A 20,220-nucleotide genomic window follows, 5' to 3' on the forward strand; every position below is an offset into this window, starting at 1 on the left:
CAGCTTGTTCTGAGTGATGTACATTAAAGTTAGCTAGCTCTGGGTGATGTATATTAAAGCCAGCTTGTTCTGAGTGATGTACATTAAAGCGAGCTAGCTCTGGGTGATGTATATTAAAGCCAGCTTGTTCTGGTTGATGTACATTAAAGCTAGCTAGCTCTGGGTGATGTATATTAAAGTTAGCTTGTTCTGGTTGATGTACATTAAAGTTAGCTAGCTCTGGGTGATGTATATTAAAGCCAGCTTGTTCTGGTTGATGTACATTAAAGCTAGCTAGCTCTGGGTGATGTATATTAAAGCCAGCTTGTTCTGGTTGATGTACATTAAAGCTAGCTAGCTCTGGGTGATGTATATTAAAGCCAGCTTGTTCTGGTTGATGTACATTAAAGCTAGCTAGCTCTGGGTGATGTATATTAAAGCCAGCTTGTTCTGAGTGATGTACATTAAAGTTAGCTAGCTCTGGGTGATGTATATTAAAGCCAGCTTGTTCTGGTTGATGTACGTTAAAGCGAGCTAGCTCTGGGTGATGTATATTAAAGCCAAGTAGTTCTGGTTGATGTACATTAAAGTTAGCTAGCTCTGGGTGATGTATATTAAAGCCAGCTAGTTCTGGTTGATGTACATTAAAGTTAGCTAGCTCTGGGTGATGTATATTAAAGCCAGCTAGTTCTGGTTGATGTACATTAAAGCTAGCTAGCTCTGGGTGATGTATATTAAAGCCAGCTTGTTCTGAGTGATGTACATTAAAGTTAGCTAGCTCTGGGTGATGTATATTAAAGCCAACTTGTTCTGAGTGATGTACATTAAAGCTAGCTAGCTCTGGGTGATGTATATTAAAGCCAGCTTGTTCTGAGTGATGTACATTAAAGTTAGCTAGCTCTGGGTGATGTATATTAAAGCCAGCTTGTTCTGGTTGATGTACATTAAAGTTATCTAGCTCTGGGTGATGTATATTAAAGCCAGCTTGTTCTGAGTGATGTACATTAAAGTTAGCTAGCTCTGGGTGATGTATATTAAAGCCAACTTGTTCTGGTTGATGTACATTAAAGTTAGCTAGCTCTGGGTGATGTATATTAAAGCCAGCTTGTTCTGGTTGATGTACATTAAAGTTAGCTAGCTCTGGGTGATGTATATTAAAGCCAGGTAGTTCTGGTTGATGTACATTAAAGCGAGCTAGCTCTGGGTGATGTATATTAAAGCCAGCTTGTTCTGAGTGATGTACATTAAAGTTAGCTAGCTCTGGGTGATGTATATTAAAGCCAGCTTGTTCTGGTTGATGTACATTAAAGTTAGCTAGCTCTGGGTGATGTATATTAAAGCCAGCTTGTTCTGAGTGATGTACATTAAAGTTAGCTAGCTCTGGGTGATGTATATTAAAGCCAACTTGTTTTGGTTGATGTACATTAAAGTTAGCTAGCTCTGGGTGATGTATATTAAAGCCAGCTTGTTCTGGTTGATGTACATTAAAGTTAGCTAGCTCTGGGTGATGTATATTAAAGCCAGCTAGTTCTGGTTGATGTACATTAAAGCTAGCTAGCTCTGGGTGATGTATATTAAAGCCAGCTTGTTCTGGTTGATGTACATTAAAGCTAGCTAGCTCTGGGTGATGTATATTAAAGCCAGCTTGTTCTGGTTGATGTACATTAAAGTTAGCTAGCTCTGGGTGATGTATATTAAAGCCAGCTTGTTCTGGTTGATGTACGTTAAAGCTAGCTAGCTCTGGGTGATGTATATTAAAGCCAGCTTGTTCTGGTTGATGTAAATTAAAGTTAGCTAGCTCTGGGTGATGTATATTAAAGCCAGCTTGTTCTGGGTGATGTACATTAAAGCTAGCTAGCTCTGGGTGATGTATATTAAAGCCAGCTTGTTCTGAGTGATGTACATTAAAGCTAGCTAGCTCTGGGTGATGTATATTAAAGCCAGCTTGTTCTGGTTGATGTACATTAAAGCTAGCTAGCTCTGGGTGATGTATATTAAAGCCAGCTTGTTCTGGTTGATGTACATTAAAGCGAGCTAGCTCTGGGTGATGTATATTAAAGCCAGCTTGTTCTGGTTGATGTACATTAAAGTTAGCTAGCTCTGGGTGATGTATATTAAAGCCAGCTTGTTCTGGTTGATGTACATTAAAGTTAGCTAGCTCTGGGTGATGTATATTAAAACCAGCTAGTTCTGGTTATTAAACACGTATAATTATGCATGAAAATGATGACTCTTCAGTGTAAGAAGTAATATTATAAGCTACCTAGTAAAGCACCTTATTAAATCTTTTGAGTTCAGTTATTTACCACTTTGTGTATAACTTATTAGAGTGATTCTTCTTTAAGTAAACAACATTGTTGTAATGGCCTGAATAACTTTAATTCTGCATAAATTTATTGATTATATCAGATTCAGTATGAAGGATCCTTGGAAAAAAATTTTAATGACAGAAATGCTGCACAGTTATTGATTGTTATACATGTAACAGTAACTGATTGTTATACATGTAACAGAAATTGATTGTTGTAAGTGTAACAGTTACTGATTATTGTATATGTAAAGGTAATTGATTGTGATACATGTAAAAGTAATTATACATATGTACTTATGTTTACATGTTAGTTTTTATTCTTTTTAAAAATTCTGAGTCTTATGGCAAACAGTGCTAAATAATTTCATTTCATGGCCCAATCACTTGTTTCCAAATAATAACGAAGAGAAATGTGTGTGTGTATATATATATATATATATATGTGTGTGTGTGTGTGTGTGTGTGTGTGTGTTACACATTTCATTTATTTTTCACCAAAATAAATCTTAAATGAGAAAATTTGGCATAGAAGTCTGCTGTATAATATCAGTTTATAAATGAAGCACAATCCCTAACATTATTCACGCATCTAAAGTAATTTAGGTTACTCTATGTTGTTTTAAAATTACTCGTAAACTCCATAAGTATAAAGAAAGGAAATTTTTCATATGCAGTGTCCTAACAGTATACTATTGATCTAAATGACTTTGAATCAACAATAAAACACAAAAGCCCTCCAGAAGCCCAGTGGTAAACTGGGTTTCAGTGCTGGTAATGGCCACAGGGTAAATAGTTCATTATGTAGATCTGTATTTAAAAACAGAACCAGAAGGCAAGGCATCTCTGTCACAAAGAGATGTATCGTAGTTAAACAGCTTGAAGTCTTGGTTGTTTAAAAAGGACATTAAAAAAACATAAACTAGCACTAATTATACATAAGTATTTATTATCAATACATTTTCCACATTTTTTGATTTTCTTTCTGAGAACAACTTGCTGAGGTAAAATAAACAGTATTGACATGAACATTTATCTGAAAGTAAATTTCAAAACTGTTTTGTTTGACGATGTAAATTAGAAGCACGATTTTTTTTGTATCTATTATCTGATGTAGACTAAGGATATATTAATTAAGTGAACTTTGTATCAAGAGAAAAAAATACAGAAAATTAATAACTTATTAACAAGATTCCACAAACTTATAATAATGTTTTTTTTAGTCTCACCTGTTTCTCTTACAACTTGTCCACCAACCAACACTGAGGTCTGTTGTCCAGGGTTTGTTGCGTAAAAGACTCTTGCCAGCAGAACTCTGTGTCTTGAGGATCAAGAGAAACTTTAACAATGTGGCAGCAAGTGGCGATGGTGTCGAACAAACAGCTATCAAAGTCTCTCTGAAGTGTCCAATCACATTCAAGAGAATTAATCTTCCTGCACGAGGAGAAGACTGTAAACACATACAGGTTAGTTCAGCAAACTGTATAATAGTATAACATCTATCAACTCAAACTGTATAATAGTATAACACCTATTAACTCAAGCTGTATAATAGTATAACATCTATTAACTCAAACTGTATAATTGTATATCATCTATTAACTCAAACTGTATAATAGTATAACATCTATTAACTCAAACTGTATAATAGTATAACATCTATTAACTCAAACTGTATAATAGTATAACATCTATTAACTCAAACTGTATAATAGTATAACATCTATTAACTCAAACTGTATAATAGTATAACATCTATTAATTCAAACTGTATAATAGTATAACATCTATTAACTCAAACTGTATAATTGTATAACATCTATTAACTCAAACTGTATAATAGTATAACATCTATTAACTCAAACTGTATAATAGTATAACATCTATTAACTCAAACTGTATAATGGTATAACATTAACTCATGTATAATGGTATAACTATTAACTCAAACTGTATAATGGTATAACATCTATTAACTCAGGCTGTAAATGGTATAACTCTATTAACTCAAGCTGTATAATAGTATAACATCTATTAACTCAAGCTGTATAATAGTATAACATCTATTAACTCAAACTGTATAATAGTATAACATCTATTAACTCAAACTGTATAATAGTATAACGTCTATTAACTCAAGCTGTATAATGGTATAACTGTATAATGGTATAACATCTATAACTATTAACTCAAACTGTATAATGGTATAACATTTATTAACTCAAACTGTATAATGGTATAACATCTATTAACTCAAGCTGTATAATGGTATAACATCTATTAACTCAGGCTGTATAATAGTATAACATCTATTAACTCAAACTGTATAATAGTATAACATCTATTAACTCAAACTGTATAATAGTATAACATCTATTAACTCAAGCTGTATAATAGTATAACATCTATTAACTCAAACTGTTTAATAGTATAACATCTATTAACTCAAACTGTATAATAGTATAACACCTATTAACTCAAGCTGTATAATAGTATAACATCTATTAACTCAAACTGTATAATAGTATAACATCTATTAACTCAAGCTGTATAATAGTATAACATCTATTAACTCAAACTGTTTAATAGTATAACATCTATTAACTCAAGCTGTATAATAGTATAACATCTATTAACTCAAACTGTATAATAGTATAACACCTATTAACTCAAGCTCAGTGGTTTACCATTAAGTTTGAAGACTTATGTTGCTAAAAAAACCAAAAAAAAAACATGTTTCAGTACCTATAGTGGACATAACATAGATAACCCATGGTATAACATGGTGCTTAACAGCAAAGAAACAATCAATACATTTTCAGCATGTAAAAAGAGGTAATGGCTTCTTATGTTCAATATTTTACACAATATAGGTCTTAAGATATATAAACCAAGTAACATTTTTATTTCTGCCTTTCCATACCTGCAAGAGATTCATATCTGTAAACTTCTAAGATAAAATGTAACACTGTATTAGGACAGGCCTACTTAAAATTTGTAATTTGTGGAAACACAGTGGTGAAATTTGAAATATTCATCATAACAAAGACCTTCACAAAATGAGTACAGTTGTCTACAGTTTCGAACTAGTTGTATTTAATATTCTCATCTTGAAGTTTGATTGGTATATTAACTGTACAGTTTTTTTGGAGATAAATATTTTTAATGCCTTCTTTTTTGACAAATTTCGAATTTTCTTTATTTATATAGAACCATTTATTAAAAGTATTTGGTATACTGCACCATTTTATATGCACTATTTACAAAATTATTGTAGAAGATTTGATAACATGTTTTAAAAATGATTTGTCTATCTTTTGTAAGAATGTTTAAATCGACCGTATCAGTACTTTCTAGATTTATTATATTAGTAATTTATGACAGGTTCATCTGTTTATGAAGTTATTGGATGATGTCTCAAATTGCTTGTAGATCTAAACTAGGAACTCGGAACATTATCCAGTAATTTCTTAGACAAGTGTAGTCATTATCAACACCTTTAAAATTTTCTGTTCTCAGTTCGTGAAGTAGACTTATATTTGTTGTTAAACTATAGAGCATTTACGTGGTTATATTGTAGATGGTTACTTCATGGAAGATTTTAGAAGGTGTTGATATCATTATATTGTAGATAAAGTACATGGTGATATAGTTCACAATGTACATGTAAGTTTTGCAGAATGTTTTACACAATTATACTGTTAACAATGTGCACTGCTTTTCTTAGTGTTTTGATGTACAGTCCTACCTACAACTAAACTGTGAAAGAGAGTCTTGGAGATGTCCAGTGTGCAAGTAAGTATTTACTGTCAACTAAATGAATTGTAACAAACACACTGTGTGAGCCCCACACAGTAAAAGATATTTGGTCTGTGTTTGTCCTGAATAAATTGTTTTATTATTAACCACACAGTGTTGTAAAATATTCAAAAGGGGGTCTGTAACCCTGAACTTCAAAACTAAAGTGTTTATAACATATTTTATTGAATTAATTCTTATAGTGATCTTAGGTTAGAATGGTAAAATAACAAATTTCACTGTGACTTATTGTGTTGCTGTAAATTGTTATTATAAATACTATTGTGTTTTGTAGATTTTAATTACAGATTTACCTAATATTATTACATGCATTACAAGTGTTTAGAAAGACATTCATCCATTTTTTTATAAAAATATTTGTAACTGCTTTCCTTTTTTAATTATGTTTAGAATAAATAACAATGTTTATTGTTTAGGGGAAACTAAGACTTTAGAATGTTTCAATAGAATATAATTTTGTAACACTGCTATAATCTAATAGAATACAGCTTCATAATGTTATAATATAATATAATGTACCTTTGTAACTCTGTTATAATCTAATAGAATACAGCTTTGTAATGTTATAATCTAATAGAATATACCTTTGTAACAATGTTATAATCTAATAGAATACAGCTTTGTAACACTGTTATAATCTAATAGAATGTATATTTGTAATACTATTATAATCTATTAGAAAGTACTTTTGTAATGCTATTATAATCTTATGGAATGTACCTTTTTAATGCTGTTGTATTCTAATGGAATGTACCTTTGTGATGCTATTTATAATCTAATAAATTGTACCTTTGCGATGCTGTTATAATCTAATATAATGCACCTTTGTAATGCTATTATAATCTAATATAATGCACCTTTGTAATGCTATTATAATCTAATATAATGTACCTTTGTAATGCTATTATAATCTAATATAATGTACCTTTGTAATGCTATTATAATCTAATAGAATATACCCTAGTAATACTATAATAATCAAATAGAATGTACCTTTGTAATACTGTTATAATAAAATAGAATGCACCTTTGTAATGCTATTATAATCTAATAGAATATACTCTTGTAATACTGTTATAATCTAATAGAATATACCCTAGTAATACTGTTATAATCTAATAGAATATACCCTAGTAATATATAATAATCAAATAGAATGTACCTTTGTAATACTGTTATAATCTAATAGAATATACCCTAATAATACTATAATAATCAGATAGAATGTACCTTTGTAATACTGTTATAATCTAATAGAATATACTCTTGTAATACTGTTATAATCTAATAGAATATACTCTTGTAATGCTGTTATAATCTAATAGAATATACCCTAGTAATATATAATAATCAAATAGAATGTACCTTTGTAATGCTGTTATAATCTAATAGAATATACTCTTGTAATATATAATAATCAGATAGAATGTACCTTTGTAATGCTGTTATAATCTAATAGAATATACTCTTGTAATACTGTTATAATCTAATAGAATATACTCTTGTAATACTGTTATAATCTAATAGAATATACTCTTGTAATATATAATAATCAAATAGAATGTACCTTTGTAATACTGTTATAATCTAATAGAATATACTCTTGTAATATATAATAATCAGATAGAATGTACCTTTGTAATACTGTTATAATCTAATAGAATATACTCTTGTAATATATAATAATCAGATAGAATGTACCTTTGTAATACTGTTATAATCTAATAGAATATACTCTTGTAATATATAATAATCAGATAGAATGTACCTTTGTAATACTGTTATAATCTAATAGAATATACTCTTGTAATATATAATAATCAGATAGAATGTACCTTTGTAATACTGTTATAATCTAATAGAATATACTCTTGTAATATATAATAATCAGATAGAATGTACCTTTGTAATACTGTTATAATCTAATAGAATATACCCTAGTAATATATAATAATCAGATAGAATGTACCTTTGTAATGCTGTTATAATCTAATAGAATATACTCTTGTAATACTGTTATAATCAAATAGAATGTACCTTTGTAATACTGTTATAATCTAATAGAATATACCCTAGTAATATATAATAATCAGATAGAATGTACCTTTGTAATGCTGTTATAATCTAATAGAATATACTCTTGTAATACTGTTATAATCTAATAGAATATACCCTAGTAATATATAATAATCAGATAGAATGTACCTTTGTAATGCTGTTATAATCTAATAGAATATACTCTTGTAATACTGTTATAATCTAATAGAATATACCCTAGTAATATATAATAATCAGATAGAATGTACCTTTGTAATACTGTTATAATCTAATAGAATATACCCTAGTAATATATAATAATCAGATAGAATGTACCTTTGTAATGCTGTTATAATCTAATAGAATATACTCTTGTAATACTGTTATAATCTAATAGAATATACTCTTGTAATACTGTTATAATCTAATAGAATATACTCTTGTAATACTGTTATAATCTAATAGAATATACCCTAATAATACTATAATAATCAGATAGAATGTACCTTTGTAATACTGTTATAATCTAATAGAATATACCCTAGTAATATATAATAATCAGATAGAATGTACCTTTGTAATGCTGTTATAATCTAATAGAATATACTCTTGTAATACTATAATAATCAGATAGAATGTACCTTTGTAATACTGTTATAATCTAATAGAATATACTCTTGTAATACTGTTATAATCTAATAGAATATACTCTTGTAATGCTGTTATAATCTAATAGAATATACCCTAGTAATACTATAATAATCAGATAGAATGTACCTTTGTAATACTGTTATAATCTAATAGAATATACTCTTGTAATACTGTTATAATCTAATAGAATATACTCTTGTAATGCTGTTATAATCTAATAGAATATACCCTAGTAATATATAATAATCAGATAGAATGTACCTTTGTAATACTGTTATAATCTAATAGAATATACCCTAGTAATATATAATAATCAGATAGAATGTACCTTTGTAATGCTGTTATAATCTAATAGAATATACTCTTGTAATACTGTTATAATCTAATAGAATATACTCTTGTAATACTGTTATAATCTAATAGAATATACCCTAGTAATATATAATAATCAGATAGAATGTACCTTTGTAATACTGTTATAATCTAATAGAATATACCCTAGTAATATATAATAATCAGATAGAATGTACCTTTGTAATACTGTTATAATCTAATAGAATATACTCTTGTAATACTGTTATAATCTAATAGAATATACCCTAGTAATATATAATAATCAGATAGAATGTACCTTTGTAATACTGTTATAATAAAATAGAATGTACCTTTGAATCACTCTTATAATCTAATAGAATGTGTCTTTGTAATGCTGCTTTAATCTCTGATTCTTGTCTTATTTAGCAAAACAGCAATGCTAGAGAAGCTTGAAATCGACCAGTATATGTGGGCTGTCCTGAACAAGCTTAGCAAGTCAGAAGTTGAAGAAATCACAATAGATGATTTAGCATCGTGGAAACCTGTTCCCCTTAAACTAGTGAAGGAGGAACATGAGCAAGGTAAAAAAACCACTTGTCAAGTTGTAGTGGATGAGGAGCATCAGTAAGGTAGGAAACAACTTGTCAAGTTAATGTGAAGGAGAAACATCAGTAAGGTAGGAAGCAACTTGTCAAGTTGTAGTGAAGGAGAAACATCAGTAAGGTAGGAAACAACTTGTCAAGTTAGTGTGAAGGAGAGGCATCAGTAAGGTAGGAAACAACTTGTCAAGTTGTAGTGAAGGGGAAACATCAGTGAGGTAGGAAACAACTTGTCAAGTTGTAGTGGATGAGGAGCATCAGTAAGGTAGGAAACAACTTGTCAAGTTAATGTGAAGGAGAGGCATCAGTAAGGTAGGAAACAACTTGTCAAGTTGTAGTGAAGGGGAAACATCAGTAAGGTAGGAAGCAACTTGTCAAGTTGTAGTGAAGGGGAAACATCAGTAAGGTAGGAAGCAACTTGTCAAGTTGTAGTGAAGGAGAAACATCAGTAAGGTAGGAAACAACTTGTCAAGTTGTAGTGGATGAGGAGCATCAGTAAGGTAGGAAACAACTTGTCAAGTTAATGTGAAGGAGAGCATCAGTAAGGTAGGAAACAACTTGTCAAGTTGTAGTGAAGGGGAAACATCAGTAAGGTAGGAAACAACTTGTCAAGTTGTAGTGAAGGAGAAGCATCAGTAAGGTAGGAAGCAACTTGTCAAGTTGTAGTGAAGGAGAAGCATCAGTAAGGTAGGAAGCAACTTGTCAAGTTGTAGTGGATGAGGAGCATCAGTAAGGTAGGAAGCAACTTGTCAAGTTGTAGTGAAGGAGAAGCATCAGTAAGGTAGGAAACAACTTGTCAACTTGTAGTGAAGGAGAAGCATCAGTAAGGTAGGAAGCAACTTGTCAAGTTGTAGTGAAGGAGAAGCATCAGTAAGGTAGGAAGCAACTTGTCAAGTTAATGTGAAAGAGAGGCATCAGTAAGGTAGGAAACAACTTGTCAAGTTGTAGTGAAGGAGAAGCATCAGTAAGGTAGGAAGCAACTTGTCAAGTTGTAGTGAAGGAGAAGCATCAGTAAGGTAGGAAGCAACTTGTCAAGTTGTAGTGAAGGAGAAGCATCAGTAAGGTAGGAAGCAACTTGTCAAGTTAATGTGAAGGAGAGGCATCAGTAAGGTAGGAAACAACTTGTCAAGTTAATGTGAAGGAGAGGCATCAGTAAGGTAGGAAACAACTTGTCAAGTTGTAGTGAAGGGGAAACATCAGTAAGGTAGGAAACAACTTGTCAAGTTGTAGTGGATGAGAGCATCAGTAAGGTAGGAAACAACTTGTCAAGTTGTAGTGAAGGGGAAACATCAGTAAGGTAGGAAACAACTTGTCAAGTTGTAGTGGATGAGGAGCATCAGTAAGGTAGGAAACAACTTGTCAAGTTAATGTGAAGGAGAGGCATCAGTAAGGTAGGAAACAACTTGTCAAGTTGTAGTGAAGGAGAAACATCAGTAAGGTAGGAAACAACTTGTCAAGTTGTAGTGGATGAGGAGCATCAGTAAGGTAGGAAGCAACTTGTCAAGTTGTAGTGAAGGAGAAGCATCAGTAAGGTAGGAAGCAACTTGTCAAGTTACAGTGAAGGAGAAGCATCAGTAAGGTAGGAAACAACTTGTCAAGTTGTAGTGAAGGAGAAACATCAGTAAGGTAGGAAACAACTTGTCAAGTTGTAGTGGATGAGGAGCATCAGTAAGGTAGGAAACAACTTGTCAAGTTAATGTGAAGGAGAGGCATCAGTAAGGTAGGAAACAACTTGTCAAGTTGTAGGGAAAGGGAAACATCAGTAAGGTAGGAAACAACTTGTCAAGTTGTAGTGAAGGAGAAGCATCAGTAAGGTAGGAAGCAACTTGTCAAGTTGTAGTGAAGGAGAGGCATCAGTAAGGTAGGAAACAACTTGTCAAGTTAATGTGAAGGAGAGGCATCAGTAAGGTAGGAAACAACTTGTCAAGTTAATGTGAAGGAGAGGCATCAGTAAGGTAGGAAACAACTTGTCAAGTTGTAGTGAAAGGGAAACATCAGTAAGGTAGGAAACAACTTGTCAAGTTGTAGTGAAGGAGAAGCATCAGTAAGGTAGGAAGCAACTTGTCAAGTTAATGTGAAGGAGAGGCATCAGTAAGGTAGGAAACAACTTGTCAAGTTGTAGTGAAAGGAAGCATCAGTAAGGTAGGAAACAACTTGTCAAGTTGTAGTGAAGGAGAAGCATCAGTAAGGTAGGAAACAACTTGTCAAGTTAATGTGAAGGAGAGGCATCAGTAAGGTAGGAAACAACTTGTCAAGTTGTAGTGAAAGGGAAACATCAGTAAGGTAGGAAACAACTTGTCAAGTTGTAGTGAAGGAGAAGCATCAGTAAGGTAGGAAGCAACTTGTCAAGTTAATGTGAAGGAGAGGCATCAGTAAGGCAGGAAACAACTTGTCAAGTTAATGTGAAGGAGAGGCATCAGTAAGGTAGGAAACAACTTGTCAAGTTAATGTGAAGGAGAGGCATCAGTAAGGTAGGAAACAACTTGTCAAGTTAATGTGAAGGAGAGGCATCAGTAAGGTAGGAAGCAACTTGTCAAGTTAATGTGAAGGAGAGGCATCAGTAAGGTAGGAAGCAACTTGTCAAGTTAATGTGAAGGAGAGGCATCAGTAAGGCAGGAAACAACTTGTCAAGTTAATGTGAAGGAGAGGCATCAGTAAGGCAGGAAACAACTTGTCAAGTTGTAGTGAAGGAGAAGCATCAGTAAGGTAGGAAGCAACTTGTCAAGTTAATGTGAAGGAGAGGCATCAGTAAGGTAGGAAACAACTTGTCAAGTTAATGTGAAGGAGAGGCATCAGTAAGGTAGGAAGCAACTTTTGAAGTTACAGTGAAGGAGAAGCATCAGTTAGGTAGGAAACAACTTGTCAAGTTAATGTGAAGGAGAGGCATCAGTAAGGCAGGAAACAACTTGTAGAGCTACAGTGAAGGAGAAACATCAATGAGGTAGGAAACCACTTGTCAAGGTCATGAGTAAGGAAATAAGACAGAGTTTGTAGTAACAGAGATTGTAGTATGTAAGTTAAACATCTTCTCCCTTTCATTCAACAGATGTTTGCAGTCCATTAAAGTTCTCAAACCTGCCTTTGTCAAGTTATGGTTTCCATACAGTTTTCAGAGATGAACAACAGTGTCAGTAGTCGTACATTAAAAGAGAAACAAGAAATATTTGGAACTGTACAAGTAAATTAAAGTGAAATAGTTATTAAAATTCAACCTAGTTATTTCTGAAACATTGTTAATTTATCAAATGTCATGTTTGTTTGTTCTTTAAAAAATCTTATAATAACTTTAGTATTTTGATTTTTAATTTGGATCTAAAGTCCCTAAAGAATCCCAGTTAGGATTATGTTACATCTGTAACTACTCGTGCCTAAAAGAATACTTAATGGTTTTATTCTCCTGATTAACCAACAGATGTTTGTGTATATTTTCTGATAATTAATTTTTTTTTTGTACATTTCAAGATGCGTGTGGGGGACAGAAACTGTTTAAAGCAATGTCACCAGGAAGCATGACCATGCCAACCAGCAATAGCTGGGATGCAGGACAAGCTATGTCTCCCTACTCTTCAGTGACTCCACCTGACATGAATTGTAGGTCTCATCCACTAACATACAGACAGCACTTTTCATTATACATTCTCTTTGATTAATGGTTTTAACTAAATTATTAATGATAGAGAAAGTAAAAACTTTTGGTTTTTAATAATGGTGATATTGAAAATTAATAATTTTAAGCTTATTTTTACAATGAATGTTTCGTCTTTTATAAAACAAGTGCATTTCTGTGAAAACTTGTACAGAATTTTCATTGTCACTCACACTCAAAAGTTAGGAAGTCTACGTTCTTTTGTACATAGCAGTTAAACATGTATGGACCTTCCCATGTGGATTCAAACAATTTGATATAAGAAAACATAGGCTTAACTGACTTTTCAAAATTATTGAAAATTACTTTTCTTTGCACGAGTTTGTTCTTGTTTTAAAGACTTCATAAATCAAGGTAAGATGTAGAATAATAATTTTCTCATAATCTCTTCATTTAATTATAAATAATACATCGTAATGTAATTGGGTAAAATTATCTATAAGAGTGCTTCACAGAAACTTGACACTAAATTAGCATGTCTAAAATACATGGAGAAGTAACTTCAGTTAGCTATATGTTGTTCCTTGCTCACATTCCATTATAACGATGTTACCCAAGTGTGATATAATAAATTTGTTCTTCAACAGCTATAGCAAATGACCACGTCAACAGCGGAGCAAACTACAGAGGGATGGAGGTGAATTATGACTTCCCTCCAAAATTTAGTGGTCCCCTCTCCAACCTGAGTGATAGTGTGACGTCCTTAGATCCTCTTGTTGCCATGGAAACATCTCTTAACCAACATGAACAAGTATTAAAACAGCTTTGTTTACCTGACTTTTCGAAAAGGTTTTATTCTTATAGATACCGTAATACAGAAGCACTTACATTTCCACCAATAGACAATGAACAAAGCATTCATGTCACTTATAGAGCACATAAAAAAGATAAATAAACCTGTCATTTCTTTATGTAACAGTTACCAGAGATTACATAAGTGTACAAATAATGTAATGAAGGACTATTAAAACTTTATAAATTAAGTCCAAAATACAGTTATTTAATATATTATTCTACGTGTCCTAATTTTTTGAGTGCGTTGAAAAATGTATTTGTGGCATATACAGGGCTGCTAAGTATTGCTGTTTTAGTGTTATATATCTGTTAGCTTTGTGAACCTTTCTATACAAACATAAAAACATTTTTATGTTAGCACTTCTCAACTTTTTCAATACTACTTTCCTTAGTTGTTGTGAACCAAGTATGACAAAAAACATTACAATTTACATAGGATTTACTGTCAGTTCTGGTTTATTTTTTTATTTTTATGGTTAAGAAACACTGTAATATGTAATTTAGTAAATTTTTTTTATTTATAACAGGAATACTGTACAGTGAAACTTTTCTTTTAATATTAGTAACTGAACATTTATATTACCTACATATCTTATTATATCATAAGTTATTAGAAATATTTTATTATACATTTAGCATTCTGACTAAAGATGAAGAACATTGAAACAAGGTATTAATTAATCAACAAGTGACATATCTTCCATCAGTTAGGATACTTTTAGTTAAAATGTTTGCATATGCTTGTGTACAGTGTAAATCAGTTTTCTAAATGTATAATGAGTGCATTACATCATCTCTTGAAGACTGTTTACATTTTTGATATTTCTGTTTGTTGTTCTAGTAAAATCTGATGAACTTTGACCTAAAAAAATAATTGTGTTTAAGGGATGGCAGCTATAAATACTTGGACTAAATGAACTAAATTATTGTAGTGGCAGTATGTTCCAGCTGTTATGATAACTAACACAGTTGAACAGATAATAAACCCCAACTAACACTCCCCCATGCTTGGGTCTAGTTAAACAGTAAACTACATTCATATAAGGCCCGGCATGGCCAAGCTTGTTAAGGCGTGTGACTCGTAATCTGAGGGTTGCGGGTTCGCATCCCTTTCACACCAAACATGCTCGCCCTCCCAGTCGTGGGGGTGTTATAATGTGACGGTCAATCCCACTATTCGTTGGTAAAAGAGTAGCCTAAGAGTTGGCAGTGGGTAGTGATGACTAGTTGCCTTCTCTCTAGTCTTACACTGCTAAATTAGGGACGGCTAGCACAGATAGCCCTCGAGTAGCTTTGTGCGAAATTCAAAAACAAACAAACAAACATTGATATAAACACATAAAAACCTGCTACTCCATGAAGTGTGTGTTGGAATAATTAGCACTAGATCTTACAAACAGTATACTAATAAACTTAAGTTATTTAGTTTTTATAATTTAATTAAATTTTGATTATTAACCTTATATCAGTATGGCTGATCTGAATATTTATTGAAAATGTGTTTTTTACAGGATTTTTCATGAATAATTTAAAATGTTTATTTCAACAACATAATATGTCATAAACTTTATCTAAAAATAGAACATCCAAGTAAGGTTAAAAATAAGTATGTATTTATTCTTATATATCAACAGCAAATGTGTCATTCTGGCAGTATACATGACCATCCTCTAGATTCTTCTGGACCAGCAACAACAACAACCCCCTCTTCTCAGCAATCAAATAATCCTGCATCTCAGAGAATATCACAGCATCGACCACTTACTCCCAGAAATAGTGGGCCTCCTAGTGTTCCATCTTCTTCTGGTGGTAACTGCTGTAGTAATGAAGTGAACAGAATTGGTAGTAATGGCAGTTACAGTCAGTCATCCATAAATAATAACTCTCTCCCTGATGCACCTGACCTAAGTGACCTGAATATTGCTGCTATTTTTGACAGTGATAGCCATGGACCTGAAGATGATAACGACAGAAGTCAAGAAGACCTGAATGTAAGATATATATTTTTTACTATCGTTGAATAGCCACAATAATTTCTGTTGTCTGTCAACAATTAAACATAGTTGCATGAATCATGTACTTACAGCGTTTTGATAAGAAAGCAAGAGAATCTATATGTAGAGTAATGAAAAAAGGAAAATTTCAAAATAAATATAAAAATTCCACATCAGTAATTAAACTGTGATGCTCTCTTAATAAATCTAAAGCTATTTAATTCCACTTTCTATGCTACTTCTAATAACTTCAGTTCTATCAACAATGATGCAATATAACAACAAAATAATTTTTTTTTCTGTTTGTTGATTTTTATAATAACTTAAACCTCCATTTCCTGAAATGACATTGTGTAAGTATTTTTAATACACTTTGAAAATAATTTGTCTGTAAGTGAGGTTTAAATGATATCAAACATTATTCTACAGCATTTACCACTGAAGTACAGGACTGCACTCGACTATAGTGTGGGTTAAGTTATACTGAAATGAATCTTGCGATATCTAGGCTTGAAGTGTAAGGTATCAAAATAAATCTTCTAATTGTAAGTTCCAAGACTAGGCTCTGCCTAACACGATTCAAGCATCACCCAACCAACAAAACAATCCTTCTGTAGTTCGTGACTGTCATAATGCTAACTTGGTCTATTCTGTTTCTTTCTTAGCAATTGTTTCTGTTCTATGAATGCAAAATCTTCATACTTAAACATATTTCCACATAAGGTATTCACAGAACATACTTTTATAAAGGTGGGATCTGTACAGAAGCATTATGTATATTTGTTAATATTGTTTTAATGGTTTTGTGATATTGTTGTAACAGTTTCTATTGTTAGATGAGTTTGGTAAAACATAAAGAAAGCCCAGTTTGCTTAATGGTAACAATAATGTTTTATTTCTCTGACAGCAGACTGTACATTTACGTGTTTTCATGAACTAATGTTAAGCCTGACTTGACAATTGTGTATTTGCTAACGTTGCCATATCTACGTCAAAACAGAAGGTCAATATTCATGAGGTTGAAATAGCATACTTGCTAACTTTATAGGCAGTCTGCCACTAAAATAAGCTTCTTCTGACTTATCTTTCATATTATTCAAATCATTTCCTACATTTTCAAGAAACTTCTAATCACTAAGCTACATGATCAACATTTGTAAATAAAACTCCCTTTAGCTGAAAACAAATTTATAAATTTGAAAAAGCAAAATATAGTGTATAATAGTATCTATCTTTAACTTCTTTGTTTCTGTCCCTCTGCCTAATAGACAAATTGAAATACTATTGTAATACCTTAAAGAAAAAAAATAAAACTTGTTTCCTAATTGTTTATATACAGCTGTTACCAGAGACTGTTGTGGATCCAATGGAGCTGTTATCGTACCTTGAGCCACCGACTTTATGTGGAAACTCCTGCACTACCACTAGTACAACAGCAACTAATAACAGTGTTGGTAACATATCCACTTCCAACAGCACAAGTGAAGACATTTTATCACTATTTGAAACGTAATTTCTGAAGAATAATTTCTTCTTGGGATAAGTGGATGCACAGAAATTGTGAAGAATTGGTAAAGTCAGGAGATCTGGTAATTTATGGTAACACACAATGTTGAGATTGTGTAGTAATGAAAAAAATAGCATTATATTTGGTTGGTGCATATTTTGGTGGTGCTTGTGTTTAAATCTAGTGGCCAAATGTACATCTATTATCAGTGCTTTTTGATTGACATGAAAATAATGAAAGAAATGTAGATAAGAAACTAAATTACCTCGTATGAAGTCAGTATGAAAATGTTTTTGAAAAATCAAACACAACAAACATCAAATATAAAGGTTTCCGAGAGATTTTTTTCAGTTAAAAAAGTCCAGAAACCTGATATGCAACTTCAACAATGAAACAAGATAATTTGCTGTGATCAGTGAAAGACCTGATTGACTTGTGTACAAACGAAGCAGCTGGCATATATCATTGTTGTTATTGTTGTGTATTATATATATGTATATATATCTATCAAAGTGTGTGATTGTGTCATGGTGTTTGTTGAGAAAACCCATTTCTATTTTCTATATTTATTTTTCGAAAAAACTTCTGAAGTACTGATGGTACATAGAAAATGTGTAATTTTTGTGTGTAACTTGTAAAGACAGTTATCCGATGCACATTATTTTCTACAAATTTGCTATTCATTGTACTTAGAAAACTCTTGGGTATCCAGCATTTTATACTTCTTGCCAAATATGGTTGTTTTTTTCTTTAAAGAGTTGGTTCTGTAAACACCTGGTGAAATAATTTAAAGTTTTACCTTCTGTTGGATAGAAACAACACTTCATGGATTAATTTCAAGTTCTTATTTGGAAATATGCAGTTTCCTGAACATTTGTAGTGATTTTATTCATTGCTACAAATACACATTTTTAGTACTTTTATTTATAAAAAAAAAAAAAATCATTGTTACAGTTAACTGCCTGTTAATTTCTGATTAACAAGAAATTCCTGCTTTAGACACATTTCATATCAGTACTTTACTTAGATGTGTTGAGTTAAAGAGAACAAAAGTAACATTTAATGTGTTACATCTTCATGCTTGCTAAACGTTTTAGTTATTGTAAACAGTCATGTTTTTATTAACATGTTTAGTGTTCAGTTAAACTGAATTCATTCCTTCAACAGTGTATATAAATGATGGTCAATTTTGCACTTGCTCAGGAGAACATAATTTCAGGGTTTTACATTCATACACAACTTGATTCTCTATCTATGCAGTGGGAGACAACATTTGTAATTTGGTCATGGAGTAGACCCTAAAATTAATTCTTCAATTAAAAAAAATTGTTGTGAGAAGAAGGTAACAGAATAGTTTTTTGCTGGTGTTGAGTAATAATGTTTTGGTTACATCGATATTTTCTACAATAATATCAGTGAACACCTGAAATATATACTAAATGTATAAGTAATCATATAGGTGTTAAGAGACAGAACCATATCACTTTTTAAATGTTTTTAAAACTTTTTAATGTCAAGATTTCTAACAGCAGTTGTTCAGTATTTCTACTGCAAGACATACCTTCCAAGGTAGTTAAATACCTTTGCTAATTTTCAAATGAGTTAGTCAACCACGAGAGGGCAGTATTGCTCATCACAGTAGCACTTAGAGGATATTGATATAATTTTAATATATAACTAAAAACGAGAAAAAGAAAAGGATAGTTTTTCTTAGTTATTTATAAAATTGCATGATGGTACGTTTTTCCAAACTATTAAAATCGTGTTTAAAAATGTTGTTTTAAAGGAAAACAATTGAATATTCTTTAGTAAGTGAACTAATTTTTTGACGACTTGTGTCTGTAATACACTTACCACTATTCAGTTTGTTGGTTATTGGAAACGTTTGTGTTTTAATGAATTATATTTTTCATCATAAAATTTGAATTATGGCTCTTTTTACAAAATCAAAATGAAACTTTTACAAACCAAAAATTCATTAACTGAAAAGAGAATTTCTCCTTTCCCAAAGTTAAACACATTTGCACAACTACTAATGTGCTTTGTGTTTTATTTTTGTTCATCAGTGTACTTTTTTAGTGTGTTATATTACTGTATATATACGTATTTATACAACAAAATTATAATTTTTGTGTACTTTGTATGAATATGTAAAAACTTTGAAATAAAAGAACTAAGAAAAATTTTGTTAATAATTAGATCCAATAGTAAGGGTACGTTAGTAAGGGTTTCAAAAGGTCAACTCGGTGAGTAAACTGTACCTTTTAATAGTATCAACTGTAACTCGAAGTATCAACGTTAGATCAGTTATTCAATATATGTCGGACGTCCTGCCAAACGCCGTGTGTATTGAGTTAGGCCTAAATACCTTACATTCACACTAATTCTCTACCGGCCTTTTGTTGTAGTGTTTAGCACGTTACCTCGCGTGTTGATTGGTTGTAGAATTTTTGTTATTAATAAAGTATGAAAATAGCAAGAAAAGGTCACTTCTTATCTCTGCATTTCCTTTAAAATAATCTTAGGATAAAGAATAGAAATAAAATTATAAATTAATAATTTGTTTTTTG

The 20,220-nt window shown here is 31.5% G+C and overlaps 1 protein-coding gene across 7 annotated transcripts in view; it reads left to right on the forward strand.

Moving 5' to 3' along the window:
- The window catches only part of LOC143234426 (zinc finger MIZ domain-containing protein 1-like), a 140,361-nt gene extending 120,528 nt beyond the window's left edge, over window positions 1–19,833 (forward strand). For all 7 annotated transcript variants that reach the window (XM_076471789.1, XM_076471790.1, XM_076471793.1 and 4 more), the window contains 7 exons: window positions 3,511–3,753; window positions 6,015–6,082; window positions 9,536–9,690; window positions 13,171–13,299; window positions 13,942–14,105; window positions 15,784–16,140; window positions 17,483–19,833. In XM_076471789.1, the coding sequence (XP_076327904.1) occupies window positions 3,511–3,753; window positions 6,015–6,082; window positions 9,536–9,690; window positions 13,171–13,299; window positions 13,942–14,105; window positions 15,784–16,140; window positions 17,483–17,656 (1,290 nt within the window). In that variant the 3' untranslated portion in view covers window positions 17,657–19,833. The remainder of the gene's footprint in view (window positions 1–3,510; window positions 3,754–6,014; window positions 6,083–9,535; window positions 9,691–13,170; window positions 13,300–13,941; window positions 14,106–15,783; window positions 16,141–17,482) is intronic.
- The last annotated feature ends 387 nt before the right edge of the window (window positions 19,834–20,220 follow it).

The sequence above is a fragment of the Tachypleus tridentatus genome, chromosome 12, assembly GCF_004210375.1.
Source record: "Tachypleus tridentatus isolate NWPU-2018 chromosome 12, ASM421037v1, whole genome shotgun sequence".
In the NCBI taxonomy this organism is placed as follows: domain Eukaryota; kingdom Metazoa; phylum Arthropoda; class Merostomata; order Xiphosura; family Limulidae; genus Tachypleus; species Tachypleus tridentatus.